Source organism: Elephas maximus, chromosome 3, assembly GCF_024166365.1.
Source record: "Elephas maximus indicus isolate mEleMax1 chromosome 3, mEleMax1 primary haplotype, whole genome shotgun sequence".
Classification (NCBI taxonomy): Eukaryota; Metazoa; Chordata; class Mammalia; order Proboscidea; family Elephantidae; genus Elephas; species Elephas maximus.
In genome coordinates this window covers 91,465,479-91,489,496 of record NC_064821.1, presented here as the reverse complement: position 1 = coordinate 91,489,496, position 24,018 = coordinate 91,465,479, and the positions used below count along the sequence as shown (strand labels likewise).

General features: G+C 41.9%; 1 protein-coding gene across 2 annotated transcripts in view; it reads left to right on the top strand.

The window, feature by feature from the left end:
• BEND5 (BEN domain containing 5) overlaps positions 1-24,018 on the top strand; it is a 352,434-nt gene that overhangs the window by 133,267 nt on the left and 195,149 nt on the right. For both annotated transcript variants that reach the window (XM_049879235.1, XM_049879234.1), the window contains exon 4: positions 13,779-13,868. In XM_049879235.1, the coding sequence (XP_049735192.1) occupies positions 13,779-13,868 (90 nt within the window). The remainder of the gene's footprint in view (positions 1-13,778; positions 13,869-24,018) is intronic.

The following is a 24,018-nucleotide window of genomic DNA, read 5'->3' as shown; positions in this document are numbered from 1 at the left end:
TCAGAGCTGCTGAAGGGAATTAAACAGAGAGAGTGGTATGCTCCCATTTGCATTCAAGAGACCACTTTGGTGGCTTGGTGGAGAATGGACTAGCAGGTATGGTGCCAGCATAGGGACATCAGTGACAAGGCTATTCCTGTCACAAGCAGCCCCTCAGACAGATACCAGCTAGCAGCAACCCATAAAGGATGATGACACTGGATAGATCTTGGGAATTTTTATGGATTGACTTGTGTCCCCCAAAATATGTGTTGGAATACTAATACCAATATCAGATGTGTCTCCCCCAAAATATGTGTCAGAATGCTGATGCCAATATCAGACAGTGGGTTTTTATCATCCATTATTTCCTTATTCATAAAATATTGAACACTGGTTAGGTGGCCAGGACACCTATTATTGCTACCAGGACAATAGTACTGTGGTTTTTCTCCAGCTTTGTTGTGTGGGCCTGTTTCGGGCCTGGGGTATTGAAGAAAACAGTATAATTTGTCTAATTTAGAGATCAACAGGAGAATATTTTCTTGACTTTATGATGCCTTCAGGGATCAGGAAGTCAAAAAAATGAAAAAGACTTCAGTATTAAAAAAAAAAAAAAAAGAAGAAGAAAGCTCTATCCTTCTTCCATTTAACACTCCACATTCCCCTCCCAATTCACCACCCCCTTCTCCCTTCATATGAACACCCCCTCCCCATGACAAGTGACAGAGTTATTGTCAGGACTGATGGGGGAACAAAATTGACAATGTGAACTTCTTAGAGACTTTTGTCCTCAGAGGGCCCAGGTAGCGCTTTGGGGGCCCCTTCGCATCTTCTAGTACCCACGCCAGCCACAAATTCACTGACAATTAACCAAATGGATTGAGGCTTTCTCTCTGTCTTGGCCCCAAGGGTCGTCTCCTGCTCAGCATTGGTAGATGCAAATTTACTTAAGTTCTATGTATCAACTAAAGGAAAGGTGAAGGTCAAATATTTTAAGACAATCAGGAGTGTAGTTGTTATCTCCAGGGGGTCTTTATTAGTTTTCTGTGGCTGTGTAACAAATTACCTGAGAATTTAGCTGCTCACAGCAAAAAACATTTATTATCTCTCAGTCTGTGGGTGGGAATGCCGGAGCAGCTTAGCCAGGCATAGGGTCTCTCGTGAAGTTGCAGTCAAATTGCTGGCCAGGGCTGTGTCAACTGAGACTGAAAGCTCCACTTCCAAGCTCACTCATGGGGTTTTGGCAAGCCTCAATTCCTTATTGGTTATTGTATGGATACTTCAGTGTCTTGCCATGTGGGCTACCTGAATGTCCTCATGGCATGGCAGCTGGCTCCCTGCCGAGTGAGTAATCCAAGAAAGGGAGGCAGTGAGCCTAAGGTAAAATAAAAGCTTCACTCTTTATGACCTAATCTCAAAAGAGATACACCATCTCTTCTGTTGTATTCTATTTGTTAGAAGCAAGTCTCTAAATCCAGCCCAACTAAAGGGAAGGGGTTAATCTCCATCTCTTGAGGGGAAGAAATTAACAAAGAATTTTTGGACATATTTTTTAAACCACCACAGGAACCTTATTTAATGTCTAAGTGGTGGTCTGACACAATGGTTAAGGACATAAATTTGAGACACTTACACATCTAAATTTAATCCTAGCTCCCATGTTTGCTACTTGTGCAATTTTAGGCAAATCACTTGAGCTTTCTGGGTCTCAATTTCCTAATCTATAAAATGTTGCTGTTAGGTGCTGTTGAGTCAGTTCCGACTCATGGAGACCCTATCTGTACACAACAGAAAGAAACACTGTCTAGTCATGAGCCATCCTCACAATTGTTGCTATGTTTGTTGTAGCCACTGTGTCAACTCATCTCATTGAAGGTCTTCCTCTTTTTCAATGACCTCTACTTCACCAGGCTTGATGTCCTTCTCCAGGGACTGGCCCTTCCTGATAACATGTCCAGAGTATGGGAGATGAATCTCTAAAATAGGGGTAAGAAATAGCAAATGTTTCACAGGGTTGCTGGGAGACTTAAGTAAGATCAGGCATGTAAAGTGCTTGGCACAGAATAAGTACTCAATACGTATCATTTAATTGCTATTGTAAGGGAATATTACTATTGTCTTCTTTCACAAGAGGCAGTGTAGCATAGAAATTAAGAACACAGTTTCTGGAGTTAGACTGCCTGAGTTGGGTCCCTCATTCTGCCAGTCACTAGCTGTAGAAACTAGGGCAAGTCAGTTAATATCTCTTGGTCCTGGCTTTCTGCAAAATGAGGATAATAATAGCTAGTGCCTGGCCACCTAATAGGTGTTCAATAAATATGAATAAAGAAATAGTGGATGATGGAGGGATGTAATGACAAAGGTGTACATAGTATACGTGTGCACGTTTGACTCCAAGCACCTTCTGCTTAACTAGGGAGCCCTGTACAGCTGCTGCATTCCATCTGAGTGAGCCCTTGTACCCTTGTGCATGTCAACCCCCAAGAGGTAGCCGGTGTTACCATCCCTCATGGGCTATTGGTTTTGGTCTCATTGTTCAGCTTCTTTCCCGCCCTGGTTTTGTTCAAGCATACTTCCTTCATCGTCCCTGCTGCTTCCACCAAGAATATGTTTAACTGGTGTTGCACAGAAGCTGGGGATTTAGTGACAGGACGGGAGGCTCTCATGTCACACCACCTCAGAGCTGCTACATTACCTTAAATTGATTTTGCAAATGAAAGCTAAAAGCTAAGCAAAGGCAACCCATCCATTTTGCCTAAAGATGATTATAATGCTCTTTTACGGCCTCCTAAATGACAAAGCAATTTGTTACCTTCCTGCATCAACATTTGCTTATATTAGCACCCGAGATGCTTGATTTTTATTAGCCCCATGTTATCGTTTTATGAAGACGCAGGGGCTCAGTAAATAGAATGCAAATAGAATGCCCGTTTTGCATTTCCCTGTGGTCAACAGAAATGCTGAATGCAGTTGAGTTGATACTGGGTCAGGGGAGACATCCATAAAGGTAGCCTTCACTGAGGGCCTCAGTAATGCCATTTATCATTTCTGGACTGCTGGGATAGATGGGGTCAGTGTTAGCCTGTGTTTTTTTTTTTTTTTTTTTTATAGGATAATTTTTTATAGGATAATACGCATTTGCAGTGCAGTAAATTTCTTAATATGGCCCTTTCAGCCATGCATGATCTTGTTAACTCCTACACAATGATTGGGTTGCTGTTGTTAGGTGCTCTCAAGTTGGTTCCAACTCATAGCAACCCTATGTACAACAGAACGAAACACTGACCCGTCCTGTGTCATCCTCACAATTGTCGTTATGCTCGAGTGCACTGTTGCAGCCATGGTGTCAATCCATCTTATTGAGGGTCTTCCTCTTTTTCACTGGTCCTCTGCTTTACCAAGCATGATGTCCTTCTCCAGGGACTGATCCCTCCTGACAACATGTCCAAAGTATGTGAGACATAGTCTCGCCATCCTTGCTTCTAAGGAGCATTCTGGTTGTACCTCTTCCAAGACAGGCTTGTTCGTTCTTTTAGCAGCCCATGGTATATCAATATTCTTCACCAACACCACAATTCAAGGGTGTCAATTCTTCTTCGATCTTCCTTATTCATTGTCCAGCATTTGCAGTCGTATGAGGCGACTGAAAATACCATGGCTTGGGTCAGGTGCACCTTAGCCTTCAAGATGACATCTTTGCCTTTCAACACTTTACAGAGGTCTTTTGCAGCAGATTTGCCCAATGAAATGCATCTTTGATTTCCAGACTGCTGCTTCTATGGGTGTTGACTGTGGATCCAAGTAAAATGAAATCCTTGACAACTTCAGTCTTTTCTCCGTTTATCATGATATTGCTTATTGGTCCAGTTGTGAGGATTTTTGTTTTCTTTATGTTGAGGTGTAATCCATACTGAAGGCTGTAGACTTGGATCTTCATCAGTAAGTGCTTCGAGTTCTCTTCACTTATAGCAAGCAAGGTTATCTGCATATCTCAAGTTGTTAATGAGTCTTCCTTCAATCCTGATGCCCCCTTCTTCTTCACATGGTCCAGCTTCTCAGATTATTTGCTCAGTATACAGACTGAACAGGTGTGGTGAGAAGATAAAACCCTAACACACACCTTTCCTGACTAAACCACGCAGTATCCCCTTGCTCGGTTGGAATGACTGCCTCTTGATTTATGTACAGGTTCCTCAAGAGCACAATTAAGTGTTCGGGAATTCCCATTCTTCACAATGTTATCCATAATTTTTTATGATACACACAGTCAAATGCCTTTGCATAGTCAAGAGAACACAGGTAAACATCTTCCTGGTATTTTCTGCTTTCAGCCAGGATCGATCTGACATCAGCTATGGTATCCCTTGCTCCACGTCCTCTTCTGAATTCGGCTTGAATTTCTGGCAGTTCCCTGTTGATACGCTGCTGCAACTGCTTTTTTTTTTTTTTTTTTTTTTATAATAACTTTTATTAAGGTTCAAGTGAACGTTTACAAATCCAATCAGTCTGTCACATATAAGTTTACATACATCTCACTCCCTACTCCCACTTACTCTCCCCGTCTTGAGTCAGCCCTTTCAGTCTCTCCTTTCTTGACAATTTTGCCGGCTTCCCTCTCTCTCTATCCTCCCATCCCCCCTCCAGACAAGAGTTGCCAACACAATCTCAAGTGTACACCTGATATAATTAGCTCACTCTTCATCAGCGTCTCTCTCCCACCCGCTGACCAGTCCCTTTCATGTCTGATGAGTTGTCTTCAGGGATGGTTCCTGTCCTGTGTCAACAGAAGGTCTGGAGAGCATGACCGCCGGGATTCCTCCAGTCTCAGTCAGACCATTAAGTTTGGTCTTCTTATGAGAATTTGGGGTCTGCATCCCACTGCTCTCCTGCTCCCTCAGGGGTCCTCTGCTGAGCTCCCTGTCAGGGCAGTCATCGATTGTGGCCGGGCACCAACTAGTTCTTCTGGTCTCAGGATGATGTAGGTCTCTGGTTCATGTGGCCCTTTCTGTCTCTTGGGCTCTTAGTTATCATGTGGGCTTGGTGTTCTTCATTTTCCTTTGCTCCAGGTGGGTTGAGACCAATTGCTGCATCTTAGATGGCTGCTTGTTAGCATTTAAGACCCCAGACGCCACATTTCAAAGTGGGATGCAGAATGATTTCATAATAGAATTATTTTGCCAATTGACTTAGAAGTCCCCGCAAACCATGTTCCCCAGACCCCCGCGCTTGCTCCGCTGAGCTTTGAAGCATTCATTTTATCCCGGAAACTTCTTTGCTTTTGGTCCAGTCCAATTGAGCTGACCTTCTATGTATTGAGTGTTGTCTTTCCCTTCACCTAAAGCAGTTCTTATCTACTGATTAATCAATAAAAAAACCCTCTCCCACCCTCCCTCCCTCCCCCCCTCGTAACCACAAAAGTATGTGTTCTTCTCAGGTTTACTATTTCTCAAGATCTTATAATAGTGGTCTTATACAGTATTTGTCCTTTTGCCTCTGACTCATTTCGCTCAGCATAATGCCTTCCAGGTTCCTCCATGTTATGAAATGTTTCAGAGATTCGTCACTGTTCTTTATCGATGCGTAGTATTCCATTGTGTGAATATACCACAATTTATTTACCCATTCATCCGTTGATGGACACCTTGGTTGCTTCCAACTTTTTGCTATTGTAAACAGAGCTGCAATAAACATGGGTGTGCATATATCTGTTTGTATGAAGGCTCTTGTATCTCTAGGGTATATTCCGAGGAGTGGGATTTCTGGGTTGTATGGTAGTTCTATTTCTAACTGTTTAAGATAACGCCAGATAGATTTCCAAAGTGGTTGTACCATTTTACATTCCCACCAGCAGTGTATGAGAGTTCCAATCTCTCCGCAGCCTCTCCAACATTTATTATTTTGTGTTTTTTGGATTAATGCCAGCCTTGCTGGTGTGAGATGGAATCTCATCGTAGTTTTAATTTGCATTTCTCTAATGGCTAATGATCGAGAGCATTTTCTCATGTATCTGTTGGCTGCCTGAATATCTTCTTTAGAGAAATGTGTGTTCATATCCTTTGCCCACTTCTTGATTGGGTTGTTTGTCTTTTTGTGGTTGAGTTTTGACAGAATCATGTAGATTTTAGAGATCAGGCGCTGGTCGGAGATGTCATAGCTGAAAATTCTTTCCCAATCTGTAGGTGGTCTTTTTACTCTTTTGGTGAAGTCTTTAGATGAGCATAGGTGTTTGATTTTTAGGAGCTCCCAGTTATCGGGTTTCTCTTCATCATTTTTGGTAATGTTTTGTATTCTGTTTATACCTTGTATTAGGGCTCCTAGGGTTGTCCCAATTTTTTCTTCCATGATCTTTATCGTTTTAGTCTTTATGTTTAGGTCTTTGATCCACTTGGAGTTAGTTTTTGTGCATGGTGTGAGGTATGGGTCCTGTTTCATTTTTTTGCAAATGGATATCCAGTTATGCCAGCACCATTTGTTAAAAAGGCTGTCTTTTCCCCAGTTAATTGACACTGGTCCTTTGTCAAATATCAGCTGCTCATACGTGGATGGATCTATGTCTGGGTTCTCAATTCTGTTCCATTGGTCTATGTGTCTGTTGTTGTACCAATACCAGGCTGTTTTGACTACTGTGGCTGTATAATAGGTTCTGAAGTCAGGTAAGGTGAGGCCTCCCACTTTCTTCTTCTTTTTCAGTAGTGCTTTGCTTATCCGGGGCTTTTTTCCCTTCCATATGAAATTGGTGATTTGTTTCTCTATCCCCTTAAAATATGACATTGGAATTTGGATCGGAAGTGCGTTAAATGTATAGATGGCTTTTGGTAGAATAGACATTTTTACTATGTTAAGTCTTCCTATCCATGAGCAAGGTATGTTTTTCCACTTAAGTATGTCCTTTTGAATTTCTTGTAGTAGAGCTTTGTAGTTTTCTTTGTATAGGTCTTTTACATCCTTGGTAAGATTTATTCCTAAGTATCTTATCTTCTTGGGGGCTACCGTGAATGGTATTGATTTGGTTATTTCCTCTTCGGTGTTCTTTTTGTTGATGTAGAGGAATCCAAGTGATTTTTGTATGTTTATTTTATAACCTGAGACTCTGCCAAACTCTTCTATTAGTTTCAGTAGTTTTCTGGAGGATTCCTTAGGGTTTTCTGTGTATATAATCATGTCATCTGCAAATAGTGATAACTTTACTTCTTCCTTGCCAATCCGGATACCTTTTATTTCTTTGTCTAGCCTGATTGCCCTGGCTAAGACTTCCAACACGATGTTGAATAAGAGCGGTGATAAAGGGCATCCTTGTCTGGTTCCCGTTCTCAAGGGAAATGCTTTCAGGTTCTCTCCATTTAGAGTGATATTGGCTGTTGGCTTTGCATAGATGCCCTTTATTATGTTGAGGAATTTTCCTTCAATTCCTATTTTGGTAAGAGTTTTTATCATAAATGGGTGTTGGACTTTGTCAAATGCCTTTTCTGCATCAATTGATAAGATCATGTGGTTTTTGTCTTTTGTTTTATTTATGTGGTGGATTACATTAATGGTTTTTCTGATATTAAACCAGCCTTGCATACCTGGTATAAATCCCACTTGATCAGGGTGAATTATTTTTTTGATGTGTTGTTGGATTCTATTGGCTAGAATTTTGTTGAGGATTTTTGCATCAATGTTCATGAGGGATATAGGTCTAAAATTTTCTTTTTTTGTAATGTCTTTACCTGGTTTTGGTATCAGGGAGATGGTGGCTTCATAGAATGAGTTGGGTAGTATTCCGTCATTTTCTATGCTTTGGAATACCTTTAGTGGTAGTGGTGTTAACTCTTCTCTGAAAATTTGGTAGAACTCTGCAGTGAAGCCGTCCGGGCCAGGACTTTTTTTTGTTGGGAGTTTTTTGATTACCGTTTCAATCTCTTTTTTTGTTATGGGTCTATTTAGTTGTTCTGCTTCTGAATGTGTTAGTTTAGGTAGGTAGTGTTTTTCAAGGAATTCATCCATTTCTTCTAGGTTTTCAAATTTGTTAGAGTACAATTTTTCATAATAATCTGAAATGATTCTTTTAATTTCATTTGGTTCTGTTGTGATGTGGTCCTTCTCATTTCTTATTCGGGTTATTTGTTTCCTTTCCTGTATTTCTTTAGTCAGTCTAGCCAATGGTTTATCAATTTTGTTAATTTTTTCAAAGAACCAGCTTTTGGCTTTGTTAATTCTTTCAATTGTTTTTCTGTTCTCTAATTCATTTAGTTCAGCTCTAATTTTTATTATTTGTTTTCTTCTGGTGCCTGATGGATTCTTTTGTTGCTCACTTTCTATTTGCTCAAGTTGTAGGGACAGTTCTCTGATTTTGGCTCTTTCTTCTTTTTGTATGTGTGCATTTATTGATATAAATTGACCTCTGAGCACTGCTTTTGCTGTGTCCCAGAGGTTTTGATAGGAAGTATTTTCATTCTCGTTGCTGTCTATGAATTTCCTTATTCCCTCCTTGATGTCTTCTATAACCCAGTCTTTTTTCAGGAGGGTATTGTTCATTTTCCAAGTATTTGATTTCTTTTCCCTCGTTCTTCTGTTATTGATCTCTAGTTTTATTGCCTTGTGGTCTGAGAAGATGCTTTGTAATATTTCGATGTTTTGGACTCTGCAAAGGTTTGTTTTATGACCTAATATGTGGTCTATTCTAGAGAATGTTCCATGTGCGCTAGAAAAAAAAGTATATTTTGCAGCAGTTGGGTGGAGAGTTCTGTATAAGTCAATGAGGTCAAGTTGGTTGATTGTTGTAATTAGATCTTCCGTGTCTCTGTTGAGCTTCTTACTGGATGTCCTGTCCTTCTCCGAAAGGGGTGTGTTGAAGTCTCCTACTATAATTGTGGAGGTATCTATCTCGCTTTTCAGTTCTGTTAAAATTTGATTTATATATCTTGCAGCCCTGTCATTGGGTGCGTAAATATTTAATATGGTTATGTCTTCCTGATCAATTGTCCCTTTTATCATTATATAGTGTCCTTCTTTATCCTTTGTGGTGGATTTAAGTCTAAAGTCTATTTTGTCAGAAATTAATATTGCTACTCCTCTTCTTTTTTGCTTATTGTTTGCTTAATATACTTTTTTCCATCCTTTGAGTTTTAGTTTGTTTGTGTCTCTAAGTCTAAGGTGTGTCTCTTGTAGGCAGCATATAGATGGATCGTGTTTCTTTATCCAGTCTGTGACTCTCTGTCTCTTTATTGGTGCATTTAGTCCATTTACATTCAGGGTAATTATAGATAAATAAGTTTTTAGTGCTGTCATTTTGATGCCTTTTTATGTGTGTTGTTGACAATTTCATTTTTCCACATACTTTTTTGTGCTGAGGCGTTTTTCTTAGTAAATTGTGAGATCCTCACTTTCATAGTGTTTGACTTTATGTTAGTTGAGTCGTTACGTTTTTCTTGGTTTTTGTCTTGAGTTATAGAGTTGTTATACCTTTTTGTGGTTACCTCATTATATACCCCTATTTTTCTAAGTAAAAACCTAACTTGTATTGTTCTATATCGCCTTGTATCACTCTCCATATGGCAGTTCAATGCCTCCTGTATTTAGTCCCTCTTTTTGATTATTGTGATCTTTTACCTATTGACTTCCATGATTCCCTGTTATGTGTATTTTTTTTTAATTAATCTTAATTTGTTTGTTTTTGTGATTTCCCTATTTGAGTTGATATCAGGACGTTCTGTTTTGTGACCTTGTGTTGTGCTGATATCTGATATTATTGGTTCTCTGACCAAACAATATCCTTTAGTATTTCTTGTAGCTTTGGTTTGGTTTTTGCAAATTCTCTAAACTTGTGTTTGTCTGTAAATATCTTAATTTCGCCTTCATATTTCAGAGAGAGTTTTGCTGGATATATGATCCTTGGTTGGCAGTTCTTCTCCTTCAGTGTTCTGTATATGTCGTCCCATTCCCTTCTTGCCTGCATGGTTTCTGCTGAGTAGTCAGAACATATTCTTATTGATTCTCCCTTGAAGGAAACCTTTCTTTTCTCCCTGGCTGCTTTTAAAATTTTCTGTTTATCTTTGGTTTTGGTGAGTTTGATGATAATATGTCTTGGTGTTTTTCTTTTTGGATCAATCTTAAATGGGGTTCGAGGAGCATCTTGGATAGATATCCTTTCGTCTTTCATGATGTCAGGGAAGTTTTCTGTCAGAAGTTCTTCAACTATTTTCTCTGTGTTTTCTGTCCCCCCTCCCTGTTCTGGGACTCCAATCACCCGCAGGTTATCCTTCTTGATAGAGTCCCACATAATTCTTAGGGTTTCTTCATTTTTTTTAATTCTTTTATCTGATTTTTTTTCAGCTATGTTGGTGTTGATTCCCTGGTCCTCCAGATGTCCCAGTCTGCATTCTAATTGCTCGAGTCTGCTCCTCTGACTTCCTAGTGTGTTGTCTAATTCTGTTATTTTATTGTTAATCTTTTGGATTTCTACATGTTGTCTCTCTATGGATTCTTGCAACTTATTAATTTTTCCAGTATGTTCTTGAATAATCTTTTTGAGTTCTTCAACAGTTTTATCAGTGTGTTCCTTGGCTTTTTCTGCAGATATCCTAATTTCATTTGTGATATCATTAAGCATTCTGTAAATTAGTTTTTTATATTCTGTATCTGATAATTCCAAAATTGTATCTTCATTTGGGAAAGATTTTGATTCTTTTGTTTGGGGAGTTGGAGAAGCTGTCACGGTCTGCTTCTTTAAGTGGTTTGATATGGATTGTTGTCTCCGAGCCATCACTGGGAAACTAGTTTTTCCAGAAAATCCGCTAAAAAAAAACTGCAGTCAGATCCCTATCAGAGTTCTCCCTCTGGCTCAGGCTATTCAGATGTTAATGAAGCCGCCTGCGTGCAGTCCAAATCCCTGTGGGACGGTTCCCCGGCTCGGGTGCTGCTCTTTCTGCTCCAAGATCAGTCACTGCCTCCCGGGGACTTCTCCTAACGGCTGCGTCCCACGCCGCCCGTGGAACCGGCTAGTCCCCCTCCCGGGGTTAGTTCAGGGGGGTGGAGCAGGTCTCTGTGCTTGTGCCGTACCTGACTGGTATGCTGGCTCCAGGCTCTGGAAACAATCGCTGCTTCCCCGTATTAGTTCGTTCTCCGTCTCTAAATCTGTGTTTGTTGTTCAGGGTTCGTAGATTGTTATGTATGTGATCGATTCACTTGTTTTTCCGTGTCTTTGTTGTAAGAGGGATCCAAGGTAGCGTCTGCCTAGTCCGCCATCTTGGCTCCGCCTCCAGCCTGTGTTTTTTAAAAAAGCTTTTTGTTTGTTTGTTTGTTTAATTTCTAAGTGAAAAGCAATATAAATACCAAGCTCAACTTCCACTCATTAACAAGGGATGACATCAAGCTCTCTTATGTACATTGTAGATAGAAGTGCAGCAGATGTGGGATATTATATTGTTGTTAGTAGCTCCAGGAGGAGTGAAAGGGCCACTGGGTTGGGATCCAGGGCCTGACTCTACCGCTGTTAGCTGCATGACCTTGAGCATGTCCTTTCTTCTGTGAGCCTCAGTTCCCTCATCTGTAAAATAGAATTAATACTGCCCACCTCACAGAGACACGATGAAGAGTAAATGAAATAATACGTGTTTGAATTTCTTTATAAACCACAATCTATATGTAAGTATTTTTTATTTATTCATTCACCTCTCAGCCTCTGAGCACCTACTCCATGCCAGGCCCTATGAAAGACACTAGAGATAAACCAGTGAAAGGCACAGTTTTTCCCTTGAGGAGCTTATATTCAATCCAGGAAATGTCCAAGTGCCTAACTCCTCTTTCAGACCATGAAATTTTCAGGGTGGGGAGCCTTCTCTCTCTCCCTCTTTCTTAAAGCTGCCTGGCATACAGCTGAACACACGATGGGTCCTCATGAATGTATTTTGTCTCCATTATATTTCTTGTTGCCTTTAAAAGGGACTCATTATTGGGGAAGCGGTGACCTTACCCTACTGGTCACCCTAATAGATCAAGTAAGTCTTAAGCTTTAGAAGAAACAGATTCAGTAGAATAAATATTCTTTTGTTTAGTCTCTGCCATTGGTGCATCAACTGTTAGATCATAAGCCACATTCAAAATGACCTGTCTCCAGCATTTCAGAAACAGAAAGCCTCTTCGTTATCCCTACACCCTTCTTCCCCACTTCTAGGTCATTCTCTAACACAGAGGGAATCCTTTAATCCTACTGAATTGTCTTTGGGTGATTGTTCTGTTCTGTGGCAATTAGTCCTTCTTCTGCCCATGGCTAAGTACCACCCCCCACCCCACCCCTTCTTTCAGGAAGTATAACTCTTGGTGTTACTTTTGTCTAATAATATCTTTGCACAATAGCTAAACTTTCTTATATAAGAAGACTTCTGTAGAGGCAACAAGAACTTGGGTTCTGATTTTGGGTCACATTTCCTACTTCTTTGGATGCCTGGTATTTTTTTTATTAGATGCAGGATATTGTGAATTATATATTGTTGAGTATCTGGACTTTGTTTTCTTCCTTTAATGAACACCAAACTTTGTCCAGCAGGCAGCTATGTAGCTTTCATTCAGTTTGATCCTATTGAGATTTATTTTAAAGCTTTGCTAAAGGAGATCTAGAGTAGTTTATGTCCACCACTAAGACATGGCTCTTTTGGGATCTCTACAGAATACACTCAATGAACAATGAGGACTTTCACTCTGGTGGTAGAAACTCAGATGATTCCTAGCCCCTGTGACCCCTGAGAACTGTTCAATTCACAGCTTCCTGGTCACTTTTTCCTGAAATCATGAAGGTTTGGCCTATCCATGCACATCTTAGTGACTCAAAAGGACTTCTTTGCAGATTTCTGGAGCTCTTTTTCTAGAGTTCCCTCCTCTGTGGAACTCTGCTTCACAAATTCCAACTACCTTAGACTTGCTGAAAGTTAATCTCAGTGAGACTACCATGCCCTGCCCAGGATACACTTTTCTGCTCTGTGGTCTGGAATGGACCTCCAGGCAGAAGGCCAAAGCAATCATAGGGCACACCTCAATTTTTCACCCCACTCAGGGATTACAGTCCTGTACCACCTCTGAAAACTGTTGTTTTGTATATTTTGTCCAATTTTCTAGCTGCTTAAGATGAAAGAGAAATCATATCCCTATCAACTTCATCAAGACCAGACAAGGACTTGGGCTCTAATCTCAGCTCTACCATCTGTTAGTTGTATGACCTTGAACAAATCATATAACCTTTCTGAGTCAATTTCTGATGTTATAAAAGGGATATTAACAGTGCAGGTTGTTGTGAGGATTATAAATAATGTATGTAATGTGGCTAATACAAAAGGAGGTAATTAAACAGCAACTTCTATTACTATTATTAATATAAATAGCTACCTTCTTTATCATTTACTCAATGTTTACTGTGTCATATGTAATGTGTAAGGTTGCTTAATCATTACAACAACCTTACCAAGTAGATACTATTATCCTCACTTATAGATGAGCCCATTGAAACTCAAAAAGGACACAAAACTTGCCCAAGGTCACAGTGTATCTGGGATTTGATTTCACTCATATGACTTCCTCATATGATTGTACTATTAATACGATCAGTTGCATCAAGGAAAGATAACGTGGTCCTTTCAATATTGGGTATTCAAGGACATAATTAAACTGGTCAGAAACAGCTCGGTCTTAATGGTTCTGATCCAATGATTTAAGAGGTAAAGCACCCAGCCCAGTTCCCGCCCCCCACCAACACCCCAACCTGTAGTCTCAGCTTTCCTCACTCTTTGCTCTTCTTAGATACGCCCTTTCATTTTATCTTACAGCCAACCTTCGGGAAGGGGCAGAGCAGAAGGTGGTATTTATCACAGGACGAGTCCACCCGGGAGAAACACCCTCTTCATTTGTGTGCCAAGGTGAGTTGCAAGATCTCGTGGGTATCCTGTGACTACCCCCACATCCAGTGAGGGCACTCTGATGGTCTCTGGAACAGTTTGGTCATGTGTAGGGTCATTATCTTGATGGAAATGTACTTCACTTCTTTAAAGAAGACACTCCTGATCTCTATTTATTTTGATAAATGTTTATTGACTGGATGTATGTATGGATGAAAGAATGGATGAATGAATGAATTAACAAGTTGGGCTGAATGAAGTTCCCTAGTATGTACGACATTGCAGAGGAGCCATACAGAATCATCTACACTCCCTAGCTGTTTTACTTGTTTCCAGCAGTTTAGAACAGCAGGAAATTTAGCCCCAGGTCAATACTTATATTGGTAGAAAGAACATGAGATGGGTAGGTAAGGGCTGAACATTCTTCATTCACTCTTTTATTTAATCATTTGCTCAACAAAAAACTTTTGAAATTACCTACTATGAGGTGGGAAGTATGCTCAGCATCTTCCATCAGATATATATATATATAGCATTATTTATTTATTATTATATAGTTAATTTATGCAAAAGTGTTTATGTAATTAGTCAGCAATATATATGTATTTATATATGTATATATAGAAGCCCTGGTGGTATCATGGTTAATGTACTTGGCTGCTAACCAAAAGGTCTGCAGTTTGAATCCACCAGCTGCTCCAGAGGAGAAAGATTTAGCAGTCTGCTTCCATAATGATTTATAGCCTTGGAAACCCTATGGGGCAATTCTACTCTGTCCGGTAGGATCGCTATGAGTTGGAATCAACTGGAAGGCAGTGGGTTTGGTTTTGGTTTTATATATGTACAAAAAAGAAACCATTGCCATTGAGTCGATTCCGACTCATAGCAGCCATATCGGACGGAGAAGGATTACCCCATAGAGTTTCCAAGGAGCGCCTGGTAAATTTGAACTGCCCACCTTTTGGTTAGCAGCTGTAGCACTTAACCACCACTTTGCCACCAGGGTTTCCTATTCAATTAGTCAGCAATATAAATATATGCAGTGCTGTCGAGTCGATTCCGACTCATAGCGACCCTATAGGACAGAGTATAACTGCCCCATAGAGTTTCCGAGGAGCACCTGGAGGATGTAGTCAATAAATAAGATATAAATAATAATGTAAATATAATGAACACCGAGGTATCCACTAGCTTAAGAAACAGAATATTGCCTTTGCCTTTGAAGTCCTTTGTCCTTCCTCCTACCTCCCCCATCCCACAGACTTTATCATTCTTAATAGTTTTACTGTGTATATACATATCCCTAAGCAATGTATTTTTTAATTTTGCACGTTTTTGACCTTTATGGAAATGGTAACACTTTGTATGCATTCTCAGACTTGATTTTCACCCGACATCCATGTTGATGAGTTTAACTGTAGTTCACTTGTTTTCCTACTCTATTACATCCCATGTATGCCTGTAGCGCAACTTACTTAGCCACTGTCTTGATGATGGACAATCAAGTTGTTTACAGTATTTTTCTTACAAAGGATGCTGCTGCAGACATCCTTTCACACGCCTCCTTGTGCACATGTACAGGTATTTTTCTAGACTGTGTAATCTAGGAATATAATTGCTGAGCCATAGTAAAGATGGCCATCACAGTACCTGGTGGTAATCTTTATTGCTTTTATTTGCTATGTGTTTGATTTATGTTTATTTCTTCCTCTTTAAACTATGAGCTATTTGAGGCCTAAAGCTGGGTCTTCAAGTCTCATTTTCCTCATCTGTAAAATGGGGTTATATTGCACATCTCATGGGGCTGTTGTGATAAACCAATGGTATGTTAGCTCTAGGATGCTAAAGCTGAGATTCAAAAAGATGATCCTCAAGGTCACACAGCTAGTGAATAACAGAGCGGAGCTGACTCCTGAGCCTTTACATGCTCAAGAATGGAAAATGCTAGAAGGGCAAGCTTTGTGCTTGGAACAGTGCAGAGCACTGACCATCCACAACAATGGAGGTACAATCACTTCACTTTACAGATGAGGATGTTGAGACTCAGGGAAGTCAAGTGACTTACCCAGGTCAGCCAGCTAATTCATGGCAGATGTGGCTCTGGGATGCATCTCCCCAACACATTCCCTACCTCTATAATTGTCCCTTGAGATGCACAGTTCATCCTTCCTCTAGGCAACTTAAGACAGGCATCATTGCCCCCTTTCACCAATAAGGGGACTGAGGCACAGTCTGCCCAAGGGTCCCTCAGCCACCTGAGGACAGGCCCGGATCGTAGCACCACAGTCATAGCCTCAGCTTCGCCCCCCTCCCCAGCCGACCTTGCTCTGGGGATGGCAGGTAGGTTTGAGACCTGGAAGGAGGATGGCTAAGATATCTTCGGTTCTGTTAATTCTTCCCCATTAACTAGCTTGCTGACCTTGAACAGGGAGCAGACATGTGGGGCCTGGCCGACCTCATCTGGCTGAGACCACAGTTCTCACCACCGAGCTGCGGACACACCTGCTGCTGAGAGTAGAGTCCTGTCCTCACAGCACTCTGGAAGGGGGTGGTAAGGGCTGGCAGGGCTTTGATTTCCTCATTGCTCTGCTTGGTGTTGGGCCTCAGTCAGCCCTCTACTGCCCAAAACCCCACTCTTGGTCCCTGTACTCCAGCTACATTGTGAGAAATCAAAGGAACTCCCATGTTTCCCTGTAGCAGACCGTATGAGAGCACAGTCTCTGGAGCTAGACTGTCTGGGGTTGGATCCTAGCTCTTTTATTAGTAATTAAGTGTGACTTTGGGAAAGTTACAGAAACTCTCTGTGCCTCAGTTTCTTTATCTTAAAATGGAAATAATAATAGAAGTCTTACCTCATAAGATTGTTGTGAAGATAAATGAGTTAATATCTATAAAACATTAGACCACTGTATGGAATATTAAAAAAATGGAATATAGTAAGCACTAAATAAGTATTATGATTATTATTACTTATTAGGGGATGGAACCAATACTGTTTGAGCATTTGGCAGATGGCAGATCCTCTGTTAGGCATTTTATATGTGTTTCCTCTAATCCTTACTGTAAACCCAAACCCAGGTGTGTGACTCCAATACTTTGTGTGCTGCTCACTCTTCCTTGCCACCTTCCTGAAAGGGTCTTTAGTTGAACCCTCCTCATTTACATTGGGAAGTTTATGTTGCAAGTTAGAAGCTTGGTCAGGATTAGAAGCTGGGTCTCTGACTCCTGGTTGAGTCAATGCTCTTTCACTAAAGCTTTCTGGAATTGTTGGGACATCTCACATTGAAAATGTTCATCTGCAGAGTATACTGTCCTCTTCAGATTCTTCATGATTGAATTGATTAAACCAACATTTATGGAATGCTGCTGTGGGCAAGGCACACCACGCTCTGGAGGGTGGCATGGAGCAGTGGGAACAGCTGAGGCTTTGGAGGTGGACAGACCTGTGTTTGAGCCCTACCCTTTCTATCTACAAGCAGGGGAGCTTAGCTAAGCCCTCAACTCTTCAGAGCCTGTGTTCCCTCATCTGCAAAATGGGTGCAGCAATGTCTTCCTCAAGGAGCTGCTGTAGGGATTAAATGAGATATGTATGTCAGTGTTGGGTGAAGCATCAGACACATGTAGGAGTCCAACAGTGTCCTCTCTCTACTCCTTTGCTCTTCCACAGCAGTCCTACAAAGTCGCTAGGCAGTTCTTAACCCTACCTTTCAGAAAAATCAAGGAAGTCTCTGAATATCACCTGGCAGGTCAGTGGTGGAGTGGGGGCTGGAATCTAGGTGGCCTGCCTCCCAGCCTGCCTTCCAGCCTGCTGCTGCTCCTCTGAGCCCTGCTGCTACATGCTAAAGTGCCCACTAGGGCCCACACTGTGTAGATAAAGAGCCCAGCCTTCTTCTCAGGAGGTTCACGCCTCAGGGTTATTTTGTGGAGGTAAGTGGGGGAGGGAGAAGAACATACACATATGCACGCACACACACACACACACACCAGGTACTCACAACCACCAATATCACCAGCCACTAGGACCAAGCACAACCTAATATTTCCCATCAGTAAAGTGGTGACCTTTGCCCCCTCCTCCTCCCGCCCTGCTTTCCTTCCATTTCTGTTCTTCACCTTTTCTCCCTCTTTTCTTTCTTTGGCCCAAACGGCCTCACATTATAAGTGTAGCATTAGACCCGCTAAAGGCTGTGATGGGGCCTTTCACTTTCCTAGGCCTGCATCTCTTCATCTGTGAAATGGGCAGTGTTGGGAGGGGGGATATGGATTTAGGCCCTGTGAACTTCAGGCTCGTCAGGGACAGCCTCCCTATGATTCCATAATTTGGGACCCTTGGGCTTAACTGAGAGCAGACAGAAGCCACTTCCTTGAAGGTACCTGGTGCCAGAGTCAGGGGAGGGCCTAGAGAGGCCGTTGTTGTGTGAACCACACTCTGGGCCCAGCAGAGATGCTGGACTATCTTGCTTCAGAACCTGGGCTCACCCCACCACAGTGTGCTGCCTCTTAGCAGGGAACAGAAACAATGAACATTTCACAGGATTCTCCAGGGAGAAAATTGTGCTGGCATATTCAAGTCGTTCTACAAGTCACATGTGAATAGACTCCTGGCTCTTCCCTTCTTGACTTAATGGAAAGAGCACAGTTGTGAAGCCAGCAGAACCGGGTCTGAATCGCACCTAGACTCCTTGTATGCTGTGAGACAAATAATGTCACCACCTTAGCTTTGTTTTTCTATCTGTGAAATGGAGCCAATAGAATTATAAGTCAAGTAATGCTTGTACAGTGCCCATCAGTGGCCTACCTTTAATCATTTATTTCACACACATCTTTTGAGCACTTTCCTTGTGCTGGGCACTAAGCTAGGCACAGGGAATATACTGTAATGGCAAACAAGGCAGACCTGCCCCTGCCCTCCTGGAGGGAAGACAGACCTGAATAGCAGATGCAGCCTCAAACCCAAAAACTCAGGGGTGCAGGAAAGGTAACTTTCCTTATTGTTCTATAACCAAACTCAGTTTCCTTTTTGAGGCCCCATTCTGCCAGAGGCCAGAAACTGACTCTCAGTCATTTTAGAGTCCCCTTTCCTCAGGGATGCAGTGACTTCAGTGAGTTCTGCTGCGCTTGAGGGTTGTATCACTGCCTAGCTACACGTCTTTCCCTTGTCCGCCACTGCATCCCTATGACTCTCTGGGCCTTGGTCACTGCAGAGTCCATGTAGGTCACACTAGGTTGGACCCTGCTTTCTGACCACAAGCCTCTTTGCATTTGCTGGCTCTCTGTGCTGTGTCTGCTCCCCCCGTGCCCACATCCCCTTCAGAATACCCCACCCTGCGTTATTACTTCCCTCCAAGTCACTTCCATGCTGCCCCTGGGGGAGCTCTCCAAAGCCCACATCTGATACTGTACTTTCCTGACTTAAAACCTTCCAATAGCTTTCCAGTGGCCTTTGTCTTCTTCATTCAGACACTGTTCACCTGCAGCAAAACTCTCCAGCTCATCTCTCAACACTCTTCCTACCCCCTAAACCTGCAACCGAACCAAATAAGACCGTAATTAAAGTGCATGTCCCCCTTAATATGTGCGAGACACTTTACTTATATTGTTGTTGTTAGGTACCGTTGAGTCAATTCCAACTCATAATGACCCTATAGGACAGAGTAGAACTGCCCCATAGGGTTTCCAAGGAGTGGCTGGTGAATTTGAACTGCCAACCTTTTATTAGCTCGTTTAAATCCTTACAATAACCCACAAGGTAATTATTATTTCTCTCCTCCTTTTAACTCATGAGGAAACTGAGAACTGAGGAACTGAGAGGTTCAGGTCACACAGCTAGTGAATGGCAGAGTGAAGAGTCAAACCCAGTGCTATGGATTGAATTGTGTCCCTCAAAAATGTGTGTCAGGAGGCGGGGCCAAGATGGCGGACTAGGTGGATGCTACCGCGGATCCCTCTTGCAACAAAGACTCGGAAAAACAAGTGAATCGATCACATACATAACAATCTACGAACTCTGAACAACAAACACAGACTTAGAGATGGAAAACGAACAAATACGGGCAGACAGCGACCGTTTTCAGAACTGGGAGCCAGCGTACGAGGCAGGTGACCTTTGGAGCCCAATCTGGGGCAGAGCCCAGGGGGGCAGACGGCACAGACAAGGGGCCCAGCCCTACCCCCCCGAACCCATCCCGGGAGGGAGTCTAGCTGGTTGGCGCGGGAGGCATAGCGGCACAGCCGGAGGCAGAAGCACCCGGGAGGCAGTGACTGATCTTGGAGTGGGGAGAGCAGTGTCCCAGCCGGGGAGCCGTCCCGCCAGAGTTTGGCGGGAAGCGGGCGTGGCACGAGCAGGGGTGGGGGGATCAGCTATATTTCCCTAAAGCAACCTGGGGCGGGACCCACACGTTCGTGCGGGGGATGCCCACCCAGTTCGCGCCTGCGGCACGGCGCACCGGAGGGAAAAGTCCCTGGGAGAAAGTGACTGGTCTTGGAGTGGGGAGAGCAGCGTCCCAGCCGGGGCGCTGTCCCGCTGGGATTTTGGCGAAAGCGGGTGGGGTGTGAGCGCGGGGATCAGTTATATTCCCCTGAATTGACCCAGGGGGCGGGCCCACCAGGTCGTGAGGGTGACGCCCGCCCAGTTCGCGCGAGCGGTGCGGCGCACCGGAGGGAGAAGTCCCCGGGAGGAAGTGACTGGTCTCGGAGAGGGGAAAGCAGCTTCCCAGAAGGGGAGCCGTCCCGCTGGGATTTGGGCACGCGTGCGGGCGGGGCGTGAGCACGGGGTCCAATTATATTGCCCTGAATAGACCTCGGGGGTGGGACCACCCGTTCGTGCGGGAGACGCCCACCCAGTTCGCGCGAGCGATGCGGCGCACCAGAGGGAGAAGTCCCTGGGAGGAAGTGACTGGTCTCGGAGCGGGGAGAGTAGCGTCCCAGCCAGGGAGCCGTCCCGCCGAGATTTTGGCGGACGGGGGCGGAGCGTGAACGCAGGGATCAGCTCTATATTCTGTGGTGCTACACTCCTAGCTCTCTGATCCCTCCCCCACCCTCCCCAGGCGGCGCCATTAACATCCGAATACCCTCAGCCAGAGGGAGAATTCAGACAGGGATCTGACTGCATTTTTTTTTTAGCTGATTACCTGGAAAATTTAGTTTCCCAGGGATGGCTCGGAGACAGCAGTCCATATCAAACCACATAAAGAAACAGATCATGACAGCTTCTCCAACCCCCCAAACAAAAGAATCAAAATCTTTCCCAAATGAAGATACAATCCTGGAATTATCAATACAGAATATAAAAAACTAATTTACAGAATGCTTAAAGATATCACAAATGAAATTAGGATAAATGCAGAAAAAGCCAAGGAACACACTGATAAAACTGTTGAAGAACTCAAAAAGATTATTCAAGAACATAGTGGAAACATTAATAAGTTGCAAGAATCCATAGAGAGACAGCATGTAGAAATCCAAAAGATTAACAATAAAATTACAGAATTAGACAATGCAATAGAAAGTCAGAGGAGCAGACTCTAGCAATTAGAATGTAGACTCGGACATCTGGAGGACCAGGGAATCAACACCAACATAGCTGGAAAAAAATCAGATAAAAGAATTAAAAAAATGAAGAAACCCTAAGAATCATGTGGGACTCTATCAAGAAAGATAACTTGCGAGTGATTGGAGTCCCAGAACAGGGAGGGGGGACAGAAAACACAGAGAAAATCGTTGAAGAACTCCTGACACAAAACTTCCCTGACATCATGAAAGACGAAAGGATATCTATCCAAGATGCTCATCGAACCCCATTTAAGATTGATCCAAAAAGAAAAACACCAAGACATATTATCATCAAACTTGCCAAAACCAAAGACAAACAGAAAATTTTAAAAGCAGCCAGGGAGAAAAGAAAGGTTTCCTTCAAGGGAGAATCAATAAGAATAAGTTCAGACTACTCAGCAGAAACCATGCAGGCAAGAAGGGAATGGGACGACGTATACAGAGCACTGAAGGAGAAAAACTGCCAACCAAGGATCATATATCCAGCAAAACTCTCTCTGAAATATGAAGAAGAAATTAAGATATTTACAGATAAACACAAGTTTAGAGAATTTGCAAAAACTAAACCAAGACTGCAACAAATGCTAAAGGAGATTGTTTGGTCAGATGACCAATAATATCAGGTGCCAGCACAATACAAGGTCACAAAACAGAACGTCCTGATATCAACGCAACTCAAATAGGGAAAGCACAAAAACAAACAAATTAAGATTAATTCTAAAAAAATAAATAAATAAACAAAATAATACACATAACAGGAAATCATGGAAATCAATAAACGATCACAATAATCAAAAAGAGGGACTAAATATAGGAGGCATTGAACTGCCAGATGGAGAGTGATACAAGGCGATATAGAATGATACAAGTTAGGTTTTTCCTTAGAAAAATAGGGGTAAATAATAAGGTAACCACAAAAAGGAATATCAATTCCATAACTCAAGAAAAAAGCCAAGAAAAACGTAACGACTCAACAAACATAAAGTTAACCATTATGAAAATGAGGATCTCACAAGCTGCTAAGAAAAACGTCTCAGCACAAAAAAGCATGTGGAAAAATGAAATGGCCAACAACACACATGAAAAGGCATCAAAATGACAGCACTAAAAACTTATTCATCTATAATTACGCTGAATGTAAATGGGCTAAATGCACCAATAAAGAGACAGAGAGTCACAGACTGGATAAAGAAACACGAGCCATCGATATGCTGCCTACAAGAGACACACCTAGACTTAGAGACACAAACAAACTAAAACTCAAAGGATGGAAAAAAATATATCAAGCAAATAATAAGCAAAAAAGAAGAGGAGTAGCAATATTAATTTCTGACAAAATAGACTTTAGACTTAAATCCGCCGCAAAGGATAAAGAAGGACACTATATAATGATAAAAGGGACAATTGATCAGGAAGACATAACCATATTAAATATTTATGCACCCAATGACAGGGCTGCAAGATACATAAATCAAATTTTAACAGAATTGAAAAGTGAGATAGACACCTCCACATTTACAGTAGGAGACTTCAACACACCACTTTCGGAGGACAGGACATCCAGTAAGAAGCTCAATAGAGACACGGAAGACCTACTTACAACAATCAACCAACTTGACCTCATTGACTTATACAGAACTCTCCACCCAACTGCTGCAAAGTATACTTTTTTTTCTAGCACACATGGAACATTCTCTAGAATAGACCACATATTAGGTCATAAAACAAACCTTTGCAGAATCCAAAACATCGAAATATTACAAAGCATCTTCTCAGACCACAAGGCAATGAAGCTAGAAATCAATAACAGAAAAACTAGGGAAAAGAAATCAAATACTTGGAAAATGAACAATACCCTCCTGAAAAAAGACTGGGTTATAGAAGACATCAAGGAGGGAATAAGGAAATTCTTAGAAAGCAACGAGAATGAAAATACTTCCTATCAAAACCTCTGGGACGCAGCAAAAGCAGTGCTCAGAGGCCAATTTATATCGATAAATGCTCACATCCAAAAAGAAGAAAGAGCCAAAATCAGAGAACTGTCCCGACAACTTGAACAAATAGAAAGTGAGCAACAAAAGAACCCATCAGGCACCAGAAGAAAACAAATAATAAAGATTAGAGCTGAACTAAATGAATTAGAGAACAGAAAAACAATTGAAAGAATTAACAAAGCCAAAAGCTGGTTCTTTGAAAAAATTAACAAAATTGATAAACCATTGGCTAGACTGACTAAAGAAAAACAGGAAAGGAAACAAATACCCCGAATAAGAAACGAGAAGGACCATATCACAACAGAGACAAATGAAATTAAAAGAATCATTTCAGATTACTATGTAAAATTGTACTCTAACAAATTTGAAAACCTAGAAGAAATGGATAAATTCTTGGAAAAATACTACCTACCTAAACTAACACATTCAGAAGTAGAACAACTAAATAGACCCATAACAAAAAAAGAGATTGAAACGGTAATCAAAAAACTTCCAACAAAAAAAAGTCCTGGCCCAGATGGCTTCACTGCAGAGTTCTACCAAACCTTCAGAGAAGACTTAACACCATTACTACTGAAGGTATTTCAAAGCATAGAAAAAGACGGAATACTACCCAACTCATTCTA